Source organism: Barbatula barbatula (genome assembly GCF_947034865.1).
Source record: "Barbatula barbatula genome assembly, chromosome: 21".
NCBI lineage: Eukaryota > Metazoa > Chordata > Actinopteri > Cypriniformes > Nemacheilidae > Barbatula > Barbatula barbatula.
The window spans coordinates 18,819,830-18,845,680 of record NC_136784.1 but is presented as its reverse complement, the minus strand read 5'-3'; the positions used below and the strand labels follow the sequence as shown (position 1 = coordinate 18,845,680).

At 38.0% G+C, this 25,851-nt stretch overlaps 1 protein-coding gene across 5 annotated transcripts in view; it reads right to left on the bottom strand.

Moving 5' to 3' along the window:
* epb41a (erythrocyte membrane protein band 4.1a) overlaps positions 1 to 22,720 on the bottom strand; it is a 42,131-nt gene extending 19,411 nt beyond the window's left edge. For all 5 annotated transcript variants that reach the window (XM_079484039.1, XM_079484040.1, XM_079484041.1 and 2 more), the window contains exons 1-11: positions 22,566 to 22,720; positions 14,719 to 15,116; positions 13,378 to 13,860; positions 10,844 to 10,948; positions 10,652 to 10,694; positions 10,094 to 10,169; positions 8,927 to 9,145; positions 8,647 to 8,734; positions 4,152 to 4,304; positions 3,730 to 3,827; positions 3,225 to 3,400 (exon numbers count right to left, since the gene is read on the bottom strand). In XM_079484039.1, coding sequence (XP_079340165.1) covers positions 3,225 to 3,400; positions 3,730 to 3,827; positions 4,152 to 4,304; positions 8,647 to 8,734; positions 8,927 to 9,145; positions 10,094 to 10,169; positions 10,652 to 10,694; positions 10,844 to 10,948; positions 13,378 to 13,860; positions 14,719 to 15,108 — 1,831 coding nt within the window. In that variant the 5' untranslated portion in view covers positions 15,109 to 15,116; positions 22,566 to 22,720. The remainder of the gene's footprint in view (positions 1 to 3,224; positions 3,401 to 3,729; positions 3,828 to 4,151; positions 4,305 to 8,646; positions 8,735 to 8,926; positions 9,146 to 10,093; positions 10,170 to 10,651; positions 10,695 to 10,843; positions 10,949 to 13,377; positions 13,861 to 14,718; positions 15,117 to 22,565) is intronic.
* Positions 22,721 to 25,851: the final 3,131 nt, after the last annotated feature.

Genomic DNA, 25,851 nt, shown 5'->3' with positions numbered 1-25,851 from the left:
ATGATGGATGAAACAGATGAGGAAAAAAGGTATACGGCACTGCATGAAAAGCTTGTCTGTGTGGAATTTCGAAAGAGTCCTGCACATGATCACAAAGCAGCCATTAGTATCTACACGTTTAGCACAATAAATACTTGTTTGAAGTTATACAGACTTGCCAATTGACAAAGCTCATTTTCAGTGTAGTCAAGTTAAGGTAAGCATAAAGTTTATGTATTTTCTGTGACACTTCAAGCTCTGGGATGGAAACAAGAGGCTGTTTTATGTCCATGTATAAGATGCTTTAGTGGATAATAATGAAGATAATTGTGAGGGAGTTAGTGACCTAAAAACCCGTCTGGTAAGCTTCACTCCAGCAGAATTGCTTTGTGGTTAAGATATTGTAAATTGAGTTTGACTTCTCATATGAAACCTTAACTCTAAATCAGCAAAACTTTGGGAACTGTGATGTTTTTTCTTTAAATACAGAGCAGATTTGTATGAATTTTCCAGATGTTCTCAACAAAACCATCTTTCTTTAAAATCATGATTTCTATTAAAACGATTCCAAAGATGCCTCTTTGCATCTACTAAAATATTCAAGGGATCGCTGTAAACATGCGCAATGTGCATCAATATGTAAAATAAGATACTGTATGTTAATGTGTGCCTTTGTTCTTGATCAGGACTGGACGGTTCCTGATCACACTCCAGCGTAGATAGTTCACCTGTGCTGACTAAAGCAAGCTGTTTACTTTTATCCCAGCAACTCCTCACTTGGATAGCACATCTGCAAATGCGTAGTATTTTACCACATACCTGATATACTGTACATCAGATTCCAGCTGATACTAGTGATTTTATTTTTTTAAAGATATCATAGCATGTAGCTTATTTTTTGGAGGATTATCATTATGTATGCATATATACAATTTAATGGTACACGAATTATGCGTGAAGCAAGTGGAGCAGAATTACTCCAACTTCTAAACTAATGACTCAAACTCTTTCCTTTTTGGCATTGGCTGCAAAAATATGTTATCCCGCCTACGCTCATACAAACAATGTAACGTTTAAAGCCAGAAAATAAAAACACGGGTTAAAAGAACAACAAACCAGCGAGGCACAACATTTTCAAAAGACAGAGACACATTTTTGTAAATATTTGATTATATCTTTTCATGTGACAAAATTGAAGAAATGACACTTTGCTACAAGCTTAAATAACTCAAAAATTGCTATCCCCTCAAAATATCTCAACACACAGATATTAATGTTTAAACCGCTGGCAACAAAAGTGAGTACAGCGTTCATTGAGGGAACCATGAATGCCAACATGTACTGTAAAATACAGAAGCAGAGCATGATCCCTCCCTTTGGAGACTGGGCCCACGACCCCAAACACACCTCCAAGATGACTACTGCCTTTCAAAAAAAGCTGAGGGTAATGGTGATGGACTGGCCAAGCACGTCTCCAGATCTAAACCCTATTGAGCATCTGTTGGGCATCCTCAAACGGAAGGTGGAGGAGCGCAAAGTCTCTTACATCCACCAGCTCCGTGATGTCGTCATGGAAGAGGACTCCAGTGGCAACCTGTGAAGCTCTGGTCATCAGAGAAGTCTGTAGTAGTGCGTAAGTCTGCTATTTACCCTGCTATCTTGTTTTAACTGTTGAACTGGACTGTTGCCTGTTGTTAGTTAAGATTATTTGAGCTTGTTTATTTAATTACTCGTTGACTGAGTGATATGGTGTTAGCGTTTTTTCTTCCGTGTTACTAAAGTCACATGAAGTCACACACAGCTAATATTTTTTCACTTAAGAGCACTGAGCAAATTAGTCGCTGTTTGAACCGTGGCCCATTCAAGTCGTTCAGGCTTTGTTTTGCTAATCGAGAAGGCGTGTTCAGCTCTATTCTGTTTGCGTTAATCTCTAAGCAGTGCCTCTGCACTAAGCGTCAGCCCTAATGTGCAGCCCTCCACGTGTTACGACCGACGAGAGTAAAGACCTGCCTGCCCTCATGTGCAGCCCTCCTAAATTAATATCACTTCTCCCACTCAGCTCAGTATTGTCGTAGTTTACAGCCCCCCAGGTCCTCTGCACAACTTCATTGAAGAGTTAGATGTGCTTGCTCTCATCATTTTCAGAGGATGGATGCCCTCTTTTAGTCTTTGGGGACTTCAACATCCACCCGGACAAACCCTATGCGTCTGACTTCCACACACCGCCTCGCCACATCCAGTACTCGCATATCAAGAAACCAGCTTGACCTCATCTACACCCGTCACTGCACCACAGACAACATTAAAGTCACTACTTTACATTGTAGCAAGGTGTCATTTCTTCAGTGTTGTCACATGAAAAGATTCACTGAAATTTGAGGGGTGTACTCACTTCTGTGAGATACTGTATATGCACAGTTACGTGACTTAATGTCTGATAGCATTACTGGGATTTCAGAGTCAAATGTCTGAGCTTGAACTCTCCGGGAGTTTCTCAAACAGAAGGCGAGTAATGACAAATGACTTCTGCTTACTGTACAAATAACAACAGAGACTTGAAAGGTTGCAATACAAGTTTCATAAAGAGACTGAACACCCCAGGGGAGCTACAGTACAAAATTAGCGAGAGACACTAGAAAGCAAATGGATATAGCATAGCAACTCAGACTTCTGATGTCAAACTCCTTAAGTGCAGCTGGTAGTGATTGGCCACAATCCAACAGAAAGGGTCAATCATCTGCTTCCGTTTTAAATCTCCACTGCAATTATTTTCCTAAAGAGTGTTTTTGTCTGATTATATCTAACTTTATATAATAATATATACTTAAGAAACAACACTATGTACGATAACACTTTTTTACTAGTGTCAGCATTTAAATACACAAATTGGGAAGATACTTTGTCTGACACTATTTTCTTGATGCTGCTCTTTTATCTTGTTGTACAATAACACCATGTCTGAACCGGATGCAACAAAGCAGATGCAACAAGATACAACAAATGGCTTGCTTTAAATGGGTTTGTCGTAGCGTGTCGCGTCTTGTGCAAAAAAGGTGTGAAAGTGAAAGAGACTCACAAAGTACTGATAAGGAATTACTGATCATGCGGATTGTGTTTTCAAAAATGATATTAAGTTTTGAGTTAGATCATTTTTTTTCATTTAATAATCAACTGTACATCAACTGTATGGATAATCAAAATGGCAAAGATTATAACATTTTCATTAACATGGCATTTAAACACACCTCCATCTAAGCTGCGTGATGCCCTCTTACTGGCAGAGCGCTGGAAACGGGGGGCGGGACGGTCAATCATGGAGCTGGCCTGACGGGTTTGGGCCTGAGTTCGCCCGCTGTAACGGAACTTTGATCCCAGAGCCAGGAACTTCCTGGGAGTGGTGGCCGCCTCTGTGGACACTAACCTGAGACAGAAACACACACAGATTTCTAATTGTTCATATCCATTAATTTTAAGTAAGCACTTATTTGCAAATTACAACCCACTTTTACAAATCCTTGCATATTTAGCAACTTGGATAAACAACACTGTAAACAATGCAGGTATAGACGGTTAAATTGGACGCAGATGCCAGGCCCAAAGTTAATGTCTGGCCTAGCTTATCGGTCTGGCTAGTAATATACAGTAACAATTTATATTAATATCTAAATATTTTATGTATATTAATTAGATTGCATTACTTATTTGTTGAATGGGTCATGTTTGATCACACAGGCATTTAGGCGTTCATACCTGAAGAATGTGTGATGCTCCACACACACTTTCCACAGTTTCTTGGCAGCTGTGTAGTTAGGCAGTTTGAAGCCAATGGCGCTTTCATAATGCTCCAACTATAGTTAAAAAAGAATGATTAAAAAACACGTGAATAGCTTATAAAAGGAAGTGCATGTGTGGTAGGTTGATTTGAATAGAAGTCACAAGTGTGAATTTTTACATAATTATTACATAATCTGAACCTTAAACATAACTTGTAATGATATTTCTTCTTAATTGCTCATTACAACAGTTGTGGTTACATTTTGTAGACCACCAAAATCCAAAATGAAATAATATATGCATTCCAAAAATGTACTATTTAAAAGCTAATTTTCGAAAACATCAAATGACCATTAAATGTCTTCTGAAAATCTGAAAAGCTTCATGAGCACACATACATCAGACGGCCGTATCTTAATGAAGAAACTGCTGCGTTTGTAGGAGACTTTGAGAACTTTCGGCCATGGAAAACGATTAATCCTCAACTTGTCTTTATACACCATCAGACCACTGGAGCAGACACCCAACATGATATCCACTCCATCCAGATCCTGAAAGAAATGACAGGGGAAAAATATACCAATATACCAACTTTTGTCTTGAATGTTCAGACTGTGACTGTTAGTCACTAAACACTTCCCTTTCAGTCGACTATTCGTTATTAGACTTCTGATTCTGTATACCAGCATAGCAATGATGATTTTATGAACTATTTCACAAATAAAATCCAAGATATTAGAGAAAAAATTATAACTATGCAACCAGAAGTGAATACCGCTGAACAAACGACTAACTACAGCACCTCTAAGGAGAAATTATGTTTATTTTCTACTATAGATCACAATGAACTCTCTAAAATCATTAGATCATCTAAATCAACTTCATGCATGTTAGACCCTATACCTACAAATCTACTGAAAGAGATGCTCCCAGAAATTATAGATCCTCTACTTAGCATTATTAACTCATCTCTGACATTAGGACATGTGCTTAAAGCATATAAGTTGGCTGTTATACGGCCCCTTGTCAAAAAACCCCATCTGGACCCTGGAGAACTAGTTAACTACAGACCTATTTCGAATCTACCTTTCTTAAGTAAAGTTCTGGAAAAAGTAGTCTCAATTCAAATATGCTCCTTCCTCCAAAGGAATGAGATTAATGAAGATTTCCAGTCTGGATTTAGAGCACATCACAGTACAGAGACTGCTCTGATTAGAGTTACAAATGATCTGCTTATGGCGTCCGACCGAGGTTGTATCTCCTTATTGGTGCTGCTAGATCTTAGTGCTGCATTCAACACCATTGACCACAGCATGCTCCTACATAGACTCGAAAATGATGTAGGTATTAAGGAAATAGCTTATAAATGGCTTAGATCTTATTTATGCGACCGTTTTCAATATGTAGCAATAAACAATGAGGTATCACGCAAATCGCAAGTCCAGTACGGTGTACCTCAGGGCTCAGTCTTAGGGCCTATGATCTTCGCATTATACATGTTACCCCTAGGAGATATAATAAAGCGACACGGAATAAGCTTTCACTGTTATGCTTATGATACGCAACTTTATATTTCCTCGAAGCCTCATGAAACACAGCAATTCCATCAAATAGTGGAATGCATAGTCGATTTAAAAAAGTGGATGAGTAGCAATTTTTTATTACTGAACTCGGACAAAACTGAAGTGTTACTTATCGGACCGAAAACCGCCCTACGTAACAACCAAGAATACTGCTTAACTATTGATGGATGTTCCATAAAACCCTCATCTTCAGCTAAGAATCTTGGCTTTATATTCGATAGTACTCTGTCATTTGAGAACCAGGTCGCCAACACCTGTAAAATTGCGTTTTTCCATCTTAAAAATATATCTAAACTACGTCATTTGCTGTCACCATCAGATGCAGAGAAGCTTATACATGCCTTTATGACATCAAGACTAGATTACTGTAATGCACTATTAGGTGGTTGCCCTGCAGGCCTATTACAAAAACTCCAACTGGTCCAAAATGCAGCAGCGTGAGCTCTTACGCGTACAAAAAAGTATGAGCATATTAGCCCAGTTCTGTCAACCTTGCACTGGTTACCTATTGAGCATCGCATAAACTTTAAAATCTTGCTTATTACCTATAAAGCCTTGCATGGTTTAGCTCCTCACTACTTAACAGAACTTCTAACGTATTATAGTCCATCACGTGCACTACGCTCTCAGGTGTCAGGTCAGTTGGTAATACCTAGAATTTCAAAATCAAGTGCAGGCGGCAGATCCTTTTCCTATCTAGCGTCTAAACTTTGGAACAGTCTTCCCTGCACTGTCCGGGAGGCAGACACACTCTGTCAGTTTAAATCTAGACTAAAGACGCATCTTTTTAATCTTGCATACACTACACTATCATAATATATATATTTCAAAGATCTAGGCTGCACTAGTTAGATCAACCGAAACCAGGGACACTTCCAATAACAACTGATGCATTTTTTGCATCAAAGAGTGCAGAACAGTACTCTACTCTCTGCCAGTCTTGTCTCATTGTTCCAAGGTTACTAGAGCTGGCAGGACGCAGTCCAAGGTTACCGGAGCGGGCAGGGCGCAATCCATTCCCAGACCTGACAAATGCTGGACGAAAGACGTGGCAACTCTACAAAACTTCAGTCGCTATTAGATTATAAATGATAATTTCAAATCTAACTTTTTTTATTTTGCCTTGTTGTGCAAGCACTGTTGAGCTTGTGCAGAGGCTGCAGCTTTTGCCAGAGGGGAACTGGAATCCCCTGGTTAGGCCTGGTTTCCCTCTGAGGTTTTTTTCTCCTCCAATGGAGTTTTGGGTTCCTCGCCACCGTTTGCATACTGTTTTGCCTGGCCGGGGAGGCTGCTAGAATTTGATAGTCTTATTTAATTAACACTGCATATAGGAATTTATTGTTTGTCTGATATTTGACCTGTGTTTTGACTTCCATAAGCTTTTATGTTTTACTTATAGTCAATGTTTTCTTGTACAGCTGCTTTGTAACAATGAAAATTGTAAAAAGCGCTATATAAATAAAGCTGACTTGACTTGACTTGACTTAGACTAGAAGACACTTATTCGAAAGAAAATGTATTAGTCGATTGTTTGTTTCATTTTAAAAGTGTATACACACCACATTAGTTGCTTTTACATCCCTGCACCTTCCGTGCGCTTCTAACGGCAGCCGCCTCGGATCATTGTGTGCCGAACACAGAGCTCAGTTGTTAGTGAAGTCTATATTGTTGTAGAGTTCAGTTACTGCTTAATATGTATTTATTCATTTATACAATATATTGAATATATTTATTTATTCCTATATTTTGCGTTCTGACCTCAGAGTTTTCTTTCGGTTGCCTGCTTTTCCACTGATGTTTTTTCTTTTTAAGTGCTTCAATTTGCTGTAGTTGTATTTATTTGTCTATTTGCAATTTATTTTATATTCTACGTTTAAGATATTGCTTCAATTGAATTTTGTTCTTGAAGACATTATAGGCTATTTTTCACATTATAGACTATTTTTGTGGTCTGATCCAGAGAAAAGGGTTTTGTTATGCGTCCGTAGACCTTTTTATTTTTTGCACTAATATTTTAGTTTGCTGTTTTGGTTCGTTTGCCTAAAATTTATATTTACTCACATCTTTTTTTCAAATTTTTACTAGATCACTAGAGAAATATTTTATTGAGATGTATAGTCATAACTTGTGGCGGTGTCACAGCAGATTGTATTATGCATGCGCTTAATCACTTAATTTATATTTTAAAGGCTCATTATAATGGTTTTGTTAGTTATGTTACATCAAATATATTTTTCATACATGAAGCTTAAACCATCATCTAATGTCCCCATTCCCCGTGTTTATAGAAATATTTACATTAATAAACGTGCGAATAGTCGGCTAATGGCCAAAATGAACAACTACTAGTCAACTTAAGAAATCTCTAGTGGAGGGCAGCCCTACTAAAAACACACAATAAAAAGGCTTTTGTAATCACAATACTTCACCACTAGAGGGCGTCCCCGCCTTCTATTTTAAAACCCTGAATTCCATACTTTATTATAATCCATGACTTGATGCAAACAGATTGACCTGGTTTCAGCTACTAAATCGAAACAGTGACAGGGAGCGCGATGCTTTTTATCAGAACACATTCAAGCACTCCTGCGATATAAAGAACACTTTAATTCAGAATAATGACTTTTAATCAATGCCAAGTCCCTTTGTTAAACAAGGACATGTAATTGAATGTATTTTAATGCATGTAAGTCACTAGGTACTGCAGCAACCCATTAAAAAACATACAGTACATACAAAAATCCATATTCATAATGAACTAAATTTGAGGACCCTTATACGAAACGTCAGTTTTGCACTTCCCTGTTCCTCCATACGTTTCCCTCCAATTACAAATGTAACATTCCATCACCCACGTTCATTTTGACCTGTATTGCTGAAGTCATACAGTAGGCACCTCATGCATTAAAATGTTTACACAAATTTAAAATAATTCTTGTCATTTCAAGCCTGGACTTGGCTTTCTTACGTCTGCAAAACACAAAAGAATATATCTTCAAAAATGTGAGTAACCGAACAACGGCAGTACACATTGACTTGGCTTTGTGCATGGGTACCGCCATTGCTTGGTAACTACATTCTTCAGAATATCTTCTTTGGTGTTCTGCAGAAGAAAATCATACAGGTTTGAAATCACAAGAGTAAATGATAACAGAATTTAGATTTTTGGGTGGACTATCACTTTAATAAAATCTTTTTTAAATAGGGAATATATCAAAAATTGTAAACTGTTATAACATGTTCGAAACATTTACATTTTAAGTTTCACTTCTTACGTCCTACCCCTTTTCTTCTTGCAGATCTACTGTACCTTTGCTTGGTGGAGGTCAACGCCATACATGGCAAGTTTTTTGGCGTTCTCCAGGAACATCATATCAGCCTGAGCTGGGCTCATAGACCTACAAAAATCAAAAGAACAACATAAAAACAAGGAGGACATTCTAAGCCCTATGTTAAGTTAGCATAATACCAGTTTGGGGAATTCACCTACACATGAACATCATAGAAGTACAACCACAAGAAATGTCAAAAACAAGGTTAATGTGTCTTAATAAATCCTAAACATCCCAATCAGGAAGGATAATAATAACCTGTATGTGCGATGCAGCTCCATGACCTTCTCCTCAAGTTCTTTGGTCTGTCCTGGGATCAGCTGGAGATCCTTGGCATAGTCAGTGCCGTGGACCTCCGGGTCGTACTCGCCCAGTTCAGACTGCAGGGCATAAGAGCCCAGCAGGGCCAGTGTCACAAAAGAGCAGGGCAAACGGCCACTCTTGATGTCCTTCCGCAACTGCAGACACAGGTAGTATCTGTGCACGCAAACCATTGATAAAAAGGCATAAATTTCAGGAAATTACATTCATTATGAGACACGGTTTCTTCCTTCCTAGTGCTGTAGGTTCACTTATTAAAATACAGCGCTTTGATTTTCTTGACAAACTAAAAGATGTCAAATTGAATTTCTATGATTTAGAATGATGGATATAGAATCCACTGCATATTGTTTGCTTTGCTCAAAAGCATGATGCATGTCTAAGGATCTATGCTTCTAATCACAGCTCTGGACCTGTAGTTCCAAACACGTGACTCTGATTCTGCTGCAATTGATCAATGGAGCGATGGTTTCGGGAACTTGTGACAATAGTTGACTAAGGGGCAATTCACATTTCGCATCTAAATCCACCCGTAAAACGCGAGCTGCCAAGCAACCATGGGCCCCGCTAGCTGTTGAGACGAGGAGGTATAAACAAAGGATATAGGAATAATATAAACTGAAAATACCTTGCAATAATTCTGCTACTAGATTTATTTATACTGTGATCATCTGTGTCACCATCTTCACTGAGCTTGTCTATTTTGGTTAGTATTTTGGTGAGCTTGCGGCATTCCGAAAAGTTGAAATATTTTAATCTTGATGTGGTGCCAACGTGCCTAGGAAAATGAACATGCCGCACTGCATGCATGTCATGACCGCAAATAAAATAACAAATTTGCGCGCACTAAAGATGCAAAATTCCAAACGGCTCCCGGATTATTCTATTCTACAGGGAAACGCACCACTGCTTGATTCAGTCAGTGAAAAGTTTATTTTTGTCTGATTTGTTATTAAGATCTGGGTCAATGAGTCATTCATTGGCATTTGTTATGTATGCATACAATAATAGATGATTATTCCAGATTGTTAAGAGATGTGAACACACATCTGTGTGGTAAGACTGGTAAGTGTTAAGGTCAGTATAGGAGAAAGATATATTTGCCTGGTGAGGTCCTCTGTTAGCTGAGCTGGATCAGGTGGGTAGAACTTCACGTTAAATGTGAAATCATAGTTGGTGCCTAGACAAATACAAACATGAGGATTTATTGCAGGACAAGCAGAAAACACATTGCTAGGCGGTTGCTAATGTAATCTTTGTAGTTGCTAGGGTGTTCCTAATAACTACCACAGCACTGCTAGGTGGTTGCCAAGATGTTGTTATGTGGCCTTTAAAGGGATACTTCTGTGCCCCAATTTGTTCCAAACCTGTATACTTTTTTTTCTGAATACAAAGAAAGATATTTAAAAATATGTTAGCAACTGACATTGCTGTGACATCATTGACTATCATAGTAGGTGAAATTGTATGCAGGTTTGGAACAACTTAAAGGGGGAATCAATTTTAATTTCTCAGTGCCAAAACTTTGTCCAAACCAGCCGCAACAATTATAATGATAGTGTTGCATGATTTCAATAACACCACAAATAACTTTCTGACAGTTACTAGGTATAAATAGCATTACAATATGTATATTACATATATCACATATTGTATACTCACCTTCTACTTGTCGTCTGATTTCCTTGGTAAAGTCTAGCCATGTCTGAAAGACAGAGAGATCTTAAACAAACTGTTTTATAGGTTCCATGAGGCCTGACGATAAATACAGCTATAAGGCTTAAGTTAACCTAATATAGGTCGAATTTAACAAGTGTTCGTATTACATGAGTAAGAGCGGGTGCTAACACGAACCTTTATTGATGGTGTCTCCCATATGGCCAGACCGTAATAGTCCTTTTCTAACAGGTTCAGGTGGTCGCACACATTTGCAAACAGGTCCTGGCCTTTGGCATGTTTCTATAAATACAAATAAACACAGTTAAAACCGAAATTTGAAACATTAGAAGTTTAGCATTAATGTACCGTTTATTTAGCATTACTGCATGTACCGTTTATTCTGTTTCGTGTCTGTTTGTGTGCATCTTTGACAATTCACTGACTTTGCATATTTATCCTTTTATAGTATTGCTTGGCAACGATTACAATTTTTAATCGCATTACTTTTCTGTGATTAATCGCAAATAATCGCATTCATATTCAAAAGTAGTGTATTTTGCACTTTTATTTAAAAAGTATTGCTTTATGAACAAAAGTGTAATAAGATTTGGTTTGCAAACACTTTAAACTAATAATATGCTTTTTTTACAACAGTATTTCATTTACATAGTAGAATTAACAATTTTAACTTAAAATGTTTCTTTAAATCTTAAACATTAATATAATTAAATTAAATATAGAACAAAAGCAATCTGCCACTGCCACGTTCTGTTTAATTTGATTTAGAAAAACAAGTTATAATGATTATTGATTTTACTGCTTATACATAAACTCTCTTTCAACACTCTTTCAAGTCAAAGTGTAAAGTGTGCTGTATTTAAAAAAAAGCTACTTTTTTCTTTAACTTAACAGTTCATATAAGGAGAACAAAATTCCTTTAATACGAGTGAGTGTTTTGGGCCCGTTATTTGTTGTATGATGAACATTATACACAGATATTCTATAATATGATGCTGCCCCTTTAAGAGCGCTCTATATAGATATCTGGATCTAATGTACTGTGACGCATCAGTTTTGTTTCCCAGCTGTTAACGTTCATAAAACTGACTACTTTTATATGGACCCTTGCTAATATAGGATTTTTTTTTACATAATTTAGTTTTTATTTGTCCATTTCAGAGTAAGAAGACGTGAAAGAGAACTCAGTTTAGTAGTTTGCGATCTGACTCTAGTCACGCATGTTTAAAATTCGGCATTAGCCTCACACTGCATGCAATACACGCAACATAATTCGTTATCGTTGCTGTTTTGTAGCTTAGCCGGGGAAATGTTTGTATTCAGCTTTGTGCTATCAACTTCATCATTAGGAAGAGACTTAAAATGAAATGTCCATGTAAGAGTTCGGTACATTTCCATTCAGTTCTGGGGTTCATGTGCGCTCTTCAGAGCTGTTTCACATTTCGCGTCAAAATCCGCACGGAACACTGCGTTAATGCACGGTTAAAAAAAATGTTGCCATTAATTAATTCATGCGTTAATAAGATAATAACGCCTTTCTTTCACAGCCCTAATAGACAAAGTTTTAACCTCAAAACGCATGTCTACAGAACATTTAATATAGTAAACTAAATCTTGGTAAAAAAAAAACAATGTGATTGGTTGGCTGCTCAATGCAATTTTCAGAGGTAAATTTTGAATGTTTTCTTGATACGTTTAAGAATATGTTTTAAGGGTTTGCATCCCTTAAAGAAAGACAATGACTGAGGCTGTATCACATTTATATTAATACATTTAAAGCGGCAATCTGTAACTTTTTTTTGTTCAACAGAAAGTGAGTTGTGGGGCTAGTACATAAACAAGCATTGTAGAAGACCTTAGAAGACTGTTTTCACAACTGTAGGTTTATAATAATAATTAATAATTAAGACTGTTGAGTCTTTTGCAGAAAATGTTCTACATTTACATTTATTTTGTTTTCCACCACACATAGTTTTGTGTTTCAAACAGAGATAGCGATAAAGATGCAAAAGTTCCGGATTGCAAAAATTTGTATAATTTTTTTAACATAATTAACTCAAGAAAGTGATGTGTGATATGCTTCTCTGTCCCTATCACAGTATTACAATGTTAGCTTTGCTAGCAATATAAAAATTGTCAGAGGATATAAAGTTTAGCGGTCATTAAATCGACTTGTTATCTTTGCTAGCTCTTTCTAGCGTCAGTGTTAACTATAAATGTTAGCTGACCAATAGAGATAAATACTTCCTAGCTTTTAGCCAGAGTAAGATCAACTTCTTAGCTTGTTAATATTAATATTATTCCTTGTCAACTTTAAATGTAAGTGTGACTGTGTGGGTCATTAGATGTTTAGACTTGCTAGCTTAGCTAGCTAAATGCTATCGTCAGAATTAGCTATGGACATTAAGACATAGTCTCATGCAAGTCAAGTTACCACTAATGCAGAGGACTTCTATTTTGCTTAGGATGCTACATAGACAAATTACATCAAGTCTTCAAGCTCAGTAGCTTTTGAGACAGACACTATAAGTAGCATCTCTGACAAAGACAGACCAAAACATCAGATCAGCAGAAAGTCTCACTGTAGATAAAAATTAGCCAAGGAAGTTAAAGCCCTCCAGCAAAATAGAAGTTTCAGGGTCACTCTCTTGGGACGAGACAACAATACACACGCTCATTAAGCAACAAAGTCTGCACTGTGTGTCACTTACATCCAGCTCACACTCGAACAAAGTATCATCCAGCAGCTTGACTTTGCAGTGCATGATCCTGGGGCGGCGAGATGCTTTCTGCTTCTTCCCGTCCTCCTCAGCTGTGTTCTCCTCCTCCTCCCCTTTCTCGCCATCTTTTTCTTCTTCCACCTTTCCCTCGGTTTCTGGCCCCCCTGTGTCTTCTGCTTTGGGCTCTTCCTCTGCTTGCTCTTTATCTGTTTCTCGCTCCTTATCTTTTTCTTTCTCCTCAGCTTTAGCCTTGTTTTCGTTTTTCTTTTCCTTCTCCTTCTTCTCTTTCTTTTCGGTCTTCTCTTTCTTCTCTTTCTTCTCTTTCTTCTCTTTCTTCTCGGTCTTCTCCTTATCGGCCTTTTCCTTCTTCTCTTTCTTGTCTTTCTTTTCTTTCTTCTCCTTCTCCCCCTTCTCCACCTTTTCTCCCTTTCCTGACTCCAGCTCTGCGTCTTCCTTATGATCTGCTACAATTTGCTGAAGGAAGACAAAATTAAGCCCACTTTTTATATTTCCATGAACAAATATTTTTGTAGCTCAGTGGTAAGAACATTGTGTTAACAACGCAAGGTTGTGGGTTCGATACCAGGGGATTGCACGTATAAATGTATAGGATAATGCAATGTAAGAGGCAGGAGAAGAAGAGGCATGCAGTGACTTAAACGCATCATCAAAATATGTTGGTTGCGGAATCATACAGATGTAAGTTAATATAAATAATTTAATTAGTTTCTGTGGCATGTAAGTATTTTTTACACAAATAAAAAATATTGTACAAAATCCATGTTGGTTGTGAATGCGTTGTTAACACAAAGAAAATATTTATTATTTACGCAATACAATATTTGTTGTGTGTCTATAACTTACACATAAAAATAACTGTTATTTACGTAAAGATTATACTGCAAATCCGAACTACACAACACTTTAAGTCTGGCATTGACAAAACACTTCAAGGGCACTTGTGTCCGACTTCATTCACTCGTTTTCATTCACTGCTTTAAGTGGACTATATTAGTGAATAGTGAATGAGTGTTTAGCGGGCTTTTTCGGACACGGCCAGATTGGTTTACTGCACGTTACGCCCATAAAACACCCATTACTCATTAAGAGAATCAGGACAACCCGTTTAAACTATGCCCCCGGGCGTGCAGACTATTTTCCCGTTGCAAAACTAGCAAAAGTTGATTCGAACACGCCCTGAGTGCACCATGCGCTGCTTAGATCGTTAAAATAGGGACCCAGATGTCTAAAATGCCTGTAGCCTCTAAGAAAGCTTTTAGTGTAACTATTTTCATTTTTCTGAGCTGGAGCTGAATGTGGGATGTTTCTCACCTGGTTTTCAGCACTGCTGATTGAGTGCTGGTCTAGTGCAACATCACCCTCTAAGCGTAGTTCTGGCTCAGGGTCCGCAATGGGAGCTTTAGGTTCGTCGCGGCCTTCCTCCCGGGCCCTCTCCGTCTCCACTTCCTCACCTTCCGAGCACTGTGAACGGTGCTTCAGGAAGGATGAGAAGAGGCGGGAGAGGCCGCGGCCAGCGGACGTGCGCTGCCGGGGCTTTAGCTGCTGTTCTTCCTCCGAGCCCCCGGGGGGCAGGGAGTTCCCCAAGGGGCTGTCCTGAGCTGTGTCAGTGGGACCTGGCTCCTGAGCAGTGGGGTCCAGCTCTTCTTGATGCTGCTCGCACACCTGTTTCTTATGAACGCTCTCCGCCTCGTCTGTCGTCATGGCAGACACTAAAAGGAGAGAAAGGGCAATTTTATTTTAATCTTGTATTTTAAACACTTGTGCATTGTTTTATATGTTTATTGTGCTTTCACGGATGCGTGGCCGGCGCATATACACCACCTTATTCCGTGTGCTAGGCACGAATGGGTCACGACTAACACGGCTACTACACACACTAGATTATGGTAGAGAGACCATTTAGCGCAGGGGTCACTAACTAGCAAACTACGGTCCGAATACGGACCGCGAGATGCGTCTGTCCAGACCTCAAAGCCTTTTGACATTATACATAAATGAACGCTTTGAACAATATTTTCTAATGCAAGAAAATTTATAGCAGGCACATCAAGGTCCGCTCAGTAGCAGTTTGGGTCTTACGGCGCCACGGACAGTTCCGACGTCGTGCAGTGAAGAGATCCGAGACAGACTGCACTGCAGTGTTTGAAAAGCAAAGTCCTTTTCAAAAGTTAGAAAAGTTGACGCTGAAAACCATGTTTTGGGTCGAGATTTCCAGTTATTCATTGACGTGTATTGAAGAAACTTATATATGGAAAATATATTGGCTCAAGGCCCAATATGAGCGATCTACACGGATCGTCCCAAACTCTTACCTCGGCTGGTAAGGAGGGTTCATTTACTGGAACTCAAGCAATTCTAGTTGAAGACTTCTGATATAGTAAATCTTACAATCAATACGATGAGAGTTGGGCTTTCAATGTGACATCAACTTCTTTGCCACTTTATTTGTTTATGTTAAATGTCTTGCACACTTGACAAGAAGCGCCACATCACATCTTAAAATAAATTACAGTGTGAACCATTTCAAGAAACAGTTCTAGGGCACTTTTAACTACCATTGTATTTTTCCTTGTATGGTAGTCAATGGGGGCCAAACCTGTCTGGTTATAAGCATTCTTCCAAATATATGTCTCTGTGTTCATCAGAACAAAGAGAATTATACAGATTTGGAACAACTCGAAGGTGAGTAAATGATGACAGAAATTTCATTTTTTGGTGAAATTTCATTTTTCTAGTTTCACTACAGGTATTCGTTCGAGGCTCTATTTAAATATACACAATGACAAGAGATCCAAGCAGTGATGTGGATACAGAAACTATTCAATATGCTTGCATGTTAATGCCAAGCATGTCCCTGTGAGAGAGTGCAGGTGCACATATGATACACAAGACTGCCTAGAGCAAATGTTAGACCTCCTATTCAAATATTAACACAAACAGGAAGTATTAACTTTAACTTCCCCATTTATCTTCTCAAAGCTCTCAACCAGAAAAATCTAACTATATGCTCCAAATACTTGGACAACCATAACTGAACTATAAAGCAAACACTAATCCCAGAAAATGAATGCACAAAAACCAACTAACAAGACGTATATTAACAAGAAGTATTTATATATTTGTTTCTTTAAGTTAGTTAATACCAGTACAATAGGTCATTATTCTGGAATTATTTGAATGGTTTGTCAAGAACAATTTCTTTCACTGACCAGACAAGCTTTAAAGTTATACCTTTAACATATGATATAAAAAAAGTGTCACAGAATGTGGGTTACCATTTTATCGTTACCAGTGAATATAGTGTTAATATTATAATTATATTAAAAAAAAAATTTATTAAGTTGTTATTCATCATGCCTGTACCTAATTAGACAATAATGAAGTATACTTTTACTGACATTTATAAATGCAACATATTTTTAAAGATGGAAAACTACACGTACAGTATCAGATATTTTTAGAGTGTGCACGTGAGGCCAGCATCAACACTTTTCGTGGCAATGACGGTTACAATGGACAATTTCTTGATGCCTTGTACAAATGTGCAATGTGATGGACAGTGTGTGTAAGAGCTTTTAATTGTTGGGCGCTATATAAATAAAGTTGACTTGACGAATGACGACATATAGAGTACGGCTATGCAGGCAAAGCGACGTGAAGCAGATTGTGGTTGCCTCCGCGAAGTGCATTTAAAATCCTTTAATACACGTACAACGCATTATGCACGGACTGCTTTGGCCCAAAGTTGTTCAAAACAGTGCCAAACATTTTCTCATGCATGCGCAGATCTTTTATTACCGTGAATACATAAAGTGACCGTACACTACGTTTTAATTCCGAAGTAATCATCCCTATAACCTTGTCCCTTCGAAGAGTAAAGCTGTTGGTGTGTAAACTCTAGAAGGGAAAACTCAATTGTACGTATATCTCTTAATCGGTCCGTTTGAAATTTACTTGGCAGAAGGAGCAAAACAATTACGTGATCTTCTCTTTATTTGGAGTAACATTTTATATGGTGTCCCCTTCCCGAAGGGCTCTTCGGAGGGCAATGTATCCTGTTTGGAACGCACAGACTGTCTACCCCAATGTGAGCAGCATGGCGCAGTGTGCTTGCCTGGGTTAAGAGCAAGTGTATGACCCAAACATCAACAACACATTCGTTCAAGGCAAAATCTTCAGTGTTAAAAATGGTCAAATTAACTCTCACAGTGTATATATATATACAACATTTTGCTGTGTTCGGATATAAAACCACACCCCAACATTTTCAACCATAACTCCGGTTGTATTGCAGCTATAATACAGTATGATGACATCATATTACTGGTATTTTGAGACAGCTGTGTGAACGCCGTCTTACCGGTAAATTAACCGAATGCCATTGCTTGTGTGAACAACACAATAATCTATTACAGCACACAAACACAAGTCTCTTTTCACCCTAGGCATCAATCTCCCATATTTAAGTCATCCCCGGCACGACGCTAAAATCCAATTTGCTGGAATTATGAGGCCTGTCCACCTATATTTGTGTTATGCTGGTTTTGTAAGTCACTATTAACAGTAAGCAGGAGCAAGGGTTGGGGAGGCGTGACTGAGAAAACAATGACTGAATCAAACACACTGAAGAGAGGGTGGGGGGTTTAGTGGGGGGGCTGATGTCCTATCAAACAACAAAACAACCACTGAAGTGTATTAGAATGGACATGAGCAGATGTAAAGTACAGAAACACATAAAAATGTATAATAATACTACAGAAGAAATTAGGTTCCAGTAAAGGTGAATCGAATGTATGAATAACTGCAAACAGAGACATTAAAACAAAGAAACAGGAACAATTGTAGCAGTAATAAAATTAATAAAAAAGACATGACAATAAAGAAATCACAAACACTATCATCATACAAAGACTCCAGTACTGCTTTTTTTGGATCCACTAAAACCCAATTCAATGACACTAATCCACTCTCCAATGTCCCCTTCCCCCTCACACTCAGATACACACACACAACATAGCTGAATCTGCAGTGATCAATGCACCCACTATGAATCTCTCATGCAAATAAAATCACTTATAAATAACTCCTTTAAAACACACAAACACAAGCATTTTGAACCAAAGCACCCTTTTATCCCATTATTGCAACACCTCTTGATCTAATTACAGCTTTCTCAATTGTCCCTATGCCAACACACACAAAATCATCTCCTTAGAACTCTTAACACAGGCAGACACAAACACACTCAGTATTCTTTACCTCTTAAGCATCCACTACAAATACACACTGTCATCAAATTATATCTCGCTGTAGGTGCACAAACTTTTGTATAGTTGTGTGCCGATCACAACATAAACACTGCACAAACTTCCAGCAGCTAACACACACATCAGATGGTGCAGAGGTGACAGATGGCATGTCTGTGTGGGTCCCTCAGAGACCATGAAAAGTGGACATATGCAGGACCCTTTGCCTCTGAGATCCTCTGACTGAAAGCAATCCATGTCATGAGACACTTCAGGGGTCCTGGACAGGATACGATTTCATTGACACATCAAGACTACTTTTTATCTCTGTTCTTTTTTCAATAGTGGAAATGATCAGATCTTTTGCTTTTTAGGTTGTCATATCGGTCGGTCTATCACTTCTGATGTTTGGGATGTTTGACATGTGTTTCTCTTTGGCAAAAATATCTTTATGATGGCACCAGACAGACAAAAACTGTTTTACTTACTGTACAAACGTCACAATTAATAGAAGGTTCAGTATGCATATGCTGCAGCAAGCACAGACTGGTCATTCTAAAACAAAAATGGAATTTATGTAGACCGTCAAAAGTTTAAGGTCACAGTTTAAGGAGAGACGATATGAGAAGGAGAGGACAAAGGGAATATGAGTGCTTACAATCTCCAAGAATAACAGCTTCAGCAGTGAAATGCTGCTCTGTGATTGGCTGACAGGGGCAGGAGTTGCTGATTGGGCATAAAACAGGACAGGTGCAAGTGTGCAAAAGCACAGAACAATGCTGTTTTTGGATGCTGACTGTTACAGTTAACAGATCTGTACAAACACATTAACAACACACAAATACTAAATACTCACACCTGCAGCAACATAAACCATTTCACCTACATTGTGCTTTGAAGACTAGTTACCAAATTCAATATTTATGACAGCTATTCACAGGCGGTTTACAGCTAGAATTGTTAATTCTGTTATGTACAATTAAACATTCATATCATGATATAATGGTTGGTTCCTGTTTGTCGCGATGCATCATACCATGCCCCCAACCCACCACTGGGAGAAAATGACGGGAAGACAGCGAGTCAAAAGTATAGCACATAGGCCTAGTGCTTTTGTAGCACACGACTGCAGAAACCGAATGCAGAAAGTGAGCTTAAGACTGGAAAGCGGCTTTAACGTTAATCGGGGTCCTGTGCAGGATTAGAGAGAAGCTCTCTCCCTCTTTAAACGTAGTGAGGTAGGGAAAACGACAGCAGCTAGAGATGTTAGTGGTGTCCGTCCCTGTCCTGTCCATTCACCTCACCCGATTCTGCTCACCCCGGGCTCTATGACAGGAACCTGCAGTGAGTGACCCAGAAAACACATGCCAATAGGTGACTCATGTGTGCCTTCTGGGGAGAATGGAGGAAAAAAATGGAGGGAGTGGGTGTGTCATGTTTGATGTGACCATTGGTCGGTTGAGATCCTGAAGTCTAAGGTACTTTTAAAACATTGCCCTGAGTGTTCGGTTATGTAAATGTCCAGCTCGGCCAGTGGTGCGTATTAAGGCAGGGCTTGACATTTAGCATTGTACATTTGTCATTCACTTGTCCGAAGAAAGAAAATTATATTTTATTTGAAGTGTCAATATAATTGTTTCGGATCCTGATTGGTAAAGTTTGCTATCCAAACTATCCAAGATGGCTTTTAGCTTTAAAAAATATGCAAGTGTTCATCACTTTTTCCTTACACGAGTAGGCAGGTAACTGACAAAAATGGCTTAATTTTTTCAATATTCTGTATATTTGTCCACATAAATTGCTGTAGTATACTACTGTATATATTTACTATAGTACATTCCTAGATACTCTATTGTTTTTTAACCTTACTATAGTATAGTACAGTGTTAACTACAGTTTGTCAATTTACTACAGTTTCCTTGAGCAAATACTACAATATTGTGTGTTCAAGGTTCAGTTTTTGTGTGTGCTTGACGATAGTACTCAAGTAAAATGCACAAAAAATGAACTTATGTGTTTATATCTTCATACAGTGCAGACGCAGACAATTCCTCGACCATCAGTCGTGTAGTATGTTAATCTGTGCACCTCATTCACTCAGAACAGCCAATGACACATTGAAATAACAGGATTCTGCATCCGCATCTAGTTATATTAGGGCTACCTTCATATGGTAAACCTTGTTCTTTGTTCTCCTGAGGCAAGCATTACTTATTGCTCAAATGGTTAATGCATTATTGAAATATAAATCACCCTTTATGCTCGTCACTGGGTTTTGCAAATATCAAACAAAAAAAAAAAAATGCTTGTCAACTTTGACAACACAGTGTTTTTGATCATTTGAAAAGTACAGTGTTTTCTGCATGTTGTTGAGAGGTTATGTGTATTCTTGAGTGACTACACCAGAACACCCTAACAAACTGACAAAGTTGTATGCCAACACCCTGGCAACCAGCAGAACAATATAGCACTGTGGTGGCAACTACAACTATCAGTCACATTTACATTTTCTTAGGTAAACTCAACAAACTGTCACATAATTGTCACCAGCAGACAATTATAAAACCAAGATGCACAATTCCAGCTAATTATGGATGGATAGATCAAATGAATGAGAGGTTCCTCCTGGGACTGTACTAGGGGCAGGTGCAGTACAGAAGCACTTAACACACAGACACACATACTGGGGCTCAGGAGGATGAACTCGGAACAATCAAACCGATCAATGGCCATAACGTCTAGCACCTGATCTCCATGAACACAAGATTGAGCGCTCCAGTCCAGACAGAGGAGGGACAGAAGTAAACAGTCAGAAGACATACGTCGTCAAAATGCAGGCGAAAGGGCTTCAGAAAGTTAATACGGTTTAAATAGCCAAAACATAAATTGAAAAATGGTAAGAGTGAATATCGAGGAAACCTTCATCACATGCAGTAAGTTAGTGTACAAAACTAAGAGAAATAGAGAACAATGGTAAACTGTATATTTCTATTGTGCAGTATAGAGTACTAACCCTGAAGAAGAAAGAAAGAAAGAAAGAAAGAAAGAAGAAAGAAAGAAAGAAAGAAAGAAAGAAAGAAAGAAAGAAAGAAAGAAAGAAAGAAAGAAAGAAAGAAAGAAAGAAAGAAAGAAAGAAAGAAAGAAAGAAAGAAAGAAAGAAAGAAAGAAGAAAGAAAGAAAGAAAGAAAGAAAGAAAGAAAGAAAGAAAGAAAGAAAGAAAGAAAGAAAGAAAGAAAGAAAGAAAGAAAGAAAGAAAGAAAGGAAGAAAGAAGAAAGAAAGAAAGAAAGAAAGAAAGAAAGAAAGAAAGAAAGAAAGAAAGAAAGAAAGAAAGAAAGAAAGAAAGAAAGAAAGGTGCTATGCACTGTAACAAAGAGTGTTTTAAGTGTTCAAACCTTATTACACAAAACATGTTTTTAAACATTCAAACAATAGCCATATGACTATATGTGAAGTGACCCGCTTTATTCTGATACGTTGCACCGTCTGGGGACAATTTCCACGACAAAACAAACATTAAGATGCGATGAAATTATCGCACATTTAGCAAAGATGTTAAACCTCATTTTTACCTCATTTAAATGCCTGAATTCACACGAGAATGTAAACATTTGCCTGAATCTTGCATTTAAACAACCCAATGTATGCAATACACAGGAACTAATGTTAGCCCTCAGCACTGCACCCAAACCAAACAATAAATCTCTGCATATATCGACTGTAACTGTAATGCCTCGGGAATGTTTTGACAGCTGTCCATCAAAATGATTTGCGCTCGTGAATCATAACAGACGAGCAGGTGCACGCGAATGGAATGTCTGAAAATGGCGCCGAATGTGAAAAAAATGTCAACAGATTCCAGTCCTCGCGAGCATCACACAATACATAATCCAGCAGCAAGATTTCCTTCTTACCTTTCCCTTTAAATCGTCAATTTGAAGAGATAATCCACTATAAAATATCCTGAAACCACTTTCCAGTAGATATCAGACGGGCAAATCCATGTACAAATGTATCCAACCTTTTTGAAAACGGTGTTTAGATTCTAGTAAAAGGGAGGGTTGGCTATGCATGCAAAGGGTCGAGCGTATTTATAAACATGACCAATGGGAAACGATCAGAGGGAGAAGGGGGCCAATCAGGTGCGAGATAACTGAACTTCAGTCCCAGGCGCCAAGGCAGCAGCAGCAGCATCGTAACCAAGGAGATTCAGAAACGAGACTGTATTTTGTTCTGGTTACTGTTTAATGCCAGAGGTTACTTTTTTCAGAATAGGTTGATTTAACATTTTTTATTTAAAGTCCCAGTGAAATTAGAAATGACAGTGCCTATTTGTTCATGAAATATCGGAGCGTTTTTTGTAAATAGTTCATCAATTTGAGTCACTCTCTTTTTTAAATTTGTGTGTCATCATAATCTCTAGTTAATATCTGAAAATGCACTCCCTTCCTGCAATGACATTTTAAAAACAAAATTTAGTCACAACAAATTCATTTATCGTCAATTACATTAAAAACGGACGTCCGCCTTAAAGTTTTCCACTATATTTATTTGATTTAATTTAGAAAATTGACCTTTGCTCAGCTCCCGTGGCATCATGGGATAGATAAGTGTCCATCCGATCCACACTCTCGGTATTTCTCGCCTGACTATTCATGACTCATAATCATTTTCTTCTAGTACGGAAGTAGGCGATTTCGGACGCATCGAGTACGTCCCAAATCGTAGTATGTTGAAAATAGAATTCGAAAGATTCCCGGATGATCTACTACTTCCGGTAGAAATTCGAAGGGCAGAAGGATGCACACTCGAACGGCATAGTATAGGCGAATTAGAATGCAGAGGTTGAAGTATGATGAAGTACCAAATCAAATGAACAACATAAAAATAAATACGTGGTGCATATGTAACGTTGTAAATCTCTGCATTTTCTTTTCTTCCACACAACAATCATGACCTGAGGGTTGGGTGTCTTCCCTCTGGTCTCAACATACACCACAGTCCATTACTACTACTAAATAATGGATGACAGGGCTAACCTCATTGCACTGACAAAAAGTGAAATGTGCACCTAGCTGTATTAGGCAATTTATACGTTTTTTTCTATGAGAAAAAATCCCAACATTCACAAATAACACATTAATGTAAACCAGATCTCTGGCATTCATCAAAGATATACAAATATAAATTATTATGACCATGAATTTGAACAATGTAAATGTGGGCTTATAAGCTTTGGTCTAAACCTAAGACAACCTAGAGTGAGGTAATAAATCGCTATCTTTTATATGTCTTTAAGACTAAAAAACAGAACATCAGATCATTCATCAAAGACTATAATAAAGTCACAGTGGTTAAATGGTTAAGTACAGTCATGTGGATCTCTCTCTCTCTTTCTCTCTCTCTCCCTCTCGTTTTCTGTAATTTCTCACATCAGAAGCATTGGTCCTTTCCTCTACTAATGTAAAGTGTAGGTGTCTTGCCATATGTCTGGGAAAAAAAGACAGCACCAATCAGACGGTCAAAGTCCCCAGAGAAAGACACCAGAGGGAAGACACTCACACAAACAACCCCCCACCCGCCCCACCCATCTTTCCAGAACCGTCTGGCTTTCCACCCCACCCCCAGACTGTTATCTTTAACATCTGTGGTAGTGGGCACCAGCTGGCCTAATTACATCCCTGTCAAAAACCACATCATTAGTCAAATAGCTTCAACCTGACATTTGGAGACATCCTAACAGAGAATGAATGACGTGGTATCAGACTTGGTCAAACCATTTTGTGACAGAAGCTCTTAAGAAACAACATCAAATGAATACATGTATCCAGATTTTATGTTTGAATGTGAATGACGTACTGACTTTAAGAATTATATGATATGTTGCTAAGTTAATCAACTTATATAGAATATAATGATGAGAATGGAAAAACAAAGATTAATGGAGGGAATAAAATACAACTATGCAGCACATGTACCAAAAATAATCATTACCACTATTATGCGCATTATGATAGAGTTATTGATCAGAGAAATAACTGAAATAACAAATGACAAAATAATTCTTGTTTATTTAACAAATGCAATATAAAAACAATGACTGATGTAAAACAGCCTGGACATGCTCTATTCCTCTTCGTGTTCCTCCTGGGATGTTGTTTTTATGTCTGTCGGTGTTGTTTGTATGTTGATAATCCGGAGCTAAAAGCAAGTGACCACCTGTTCCTCTATATACCCAGCTGACTCTTTGCTGCTCTCTGCTGATAGTCAGTAAAACTACACAACGGCTAATATTTGAATGTCATTTTCTGTGATCTGTAGTTCACAAGTAGTAATAAAATATTAAATGTTGAAGATGCCATATCCAGGAACAGACTTCAACCTTCAGTTAGGATAATGGATGTGTTGAACATGTTGATTGCTAAACAGACATGCAAACATTGGGCTTTGTGGGAAAAAATTATCCGGGTTTGGGAACGAAATGAAAAAAGAAAACTGCATTTTCATTTTTAAATTAATTATTCACTAAACTCAAATAAGGCAAAAATAAAATACCTTTGTACAAACTCTATAAAAGTTGAAAACACAAACCTATTACGTAGCACACCACCAAACAACACGTAAACCAAAAGTGTGTACGGTTATGTAACACCTTAAACTTCAGAATCATTGTTGTAAATTGTACCTCGAATTTCAGTGTCAGGTTTTAATATTAAACTTTGATCTACATTTTGTTGTGCACAAAAACACATACAGTTGTTATTTCTAAAACTGCGCTGTTTGCCCTCCATGAGTTTTAAATATGCTATAAGGTTTATTCTTGTTTTATATGCACCCCTCGCACTTCCTTATTTCAAATGTAAACTACAGTTTGAAGAAATGTTAAAAGAAGCAGGGTTTTCCAAAGAAAATCAAAGTAATGCCTCATACTCACCACAAATCACACCAGGCCATATTCAAAGATATCAGCAGTCAATGAAGCATGGTCCAGTCCAGGACGAGAGAGAGAAAAAAGAAAGGGAGAAAAGATCAATCTTTTCAATAAATATGTTTAAAAGTAAAGCTATAAAATGTAATTAAGAGGGCTTTGAACTATTTCAGATTTGTGTTGTTACATTTATCGTCCTGTGTCATATTAGCGTGAAGCAGGTGTTCAAAATTCACACCTGTCTGTGATTGCCCAGACTTTAAAAGCAACAA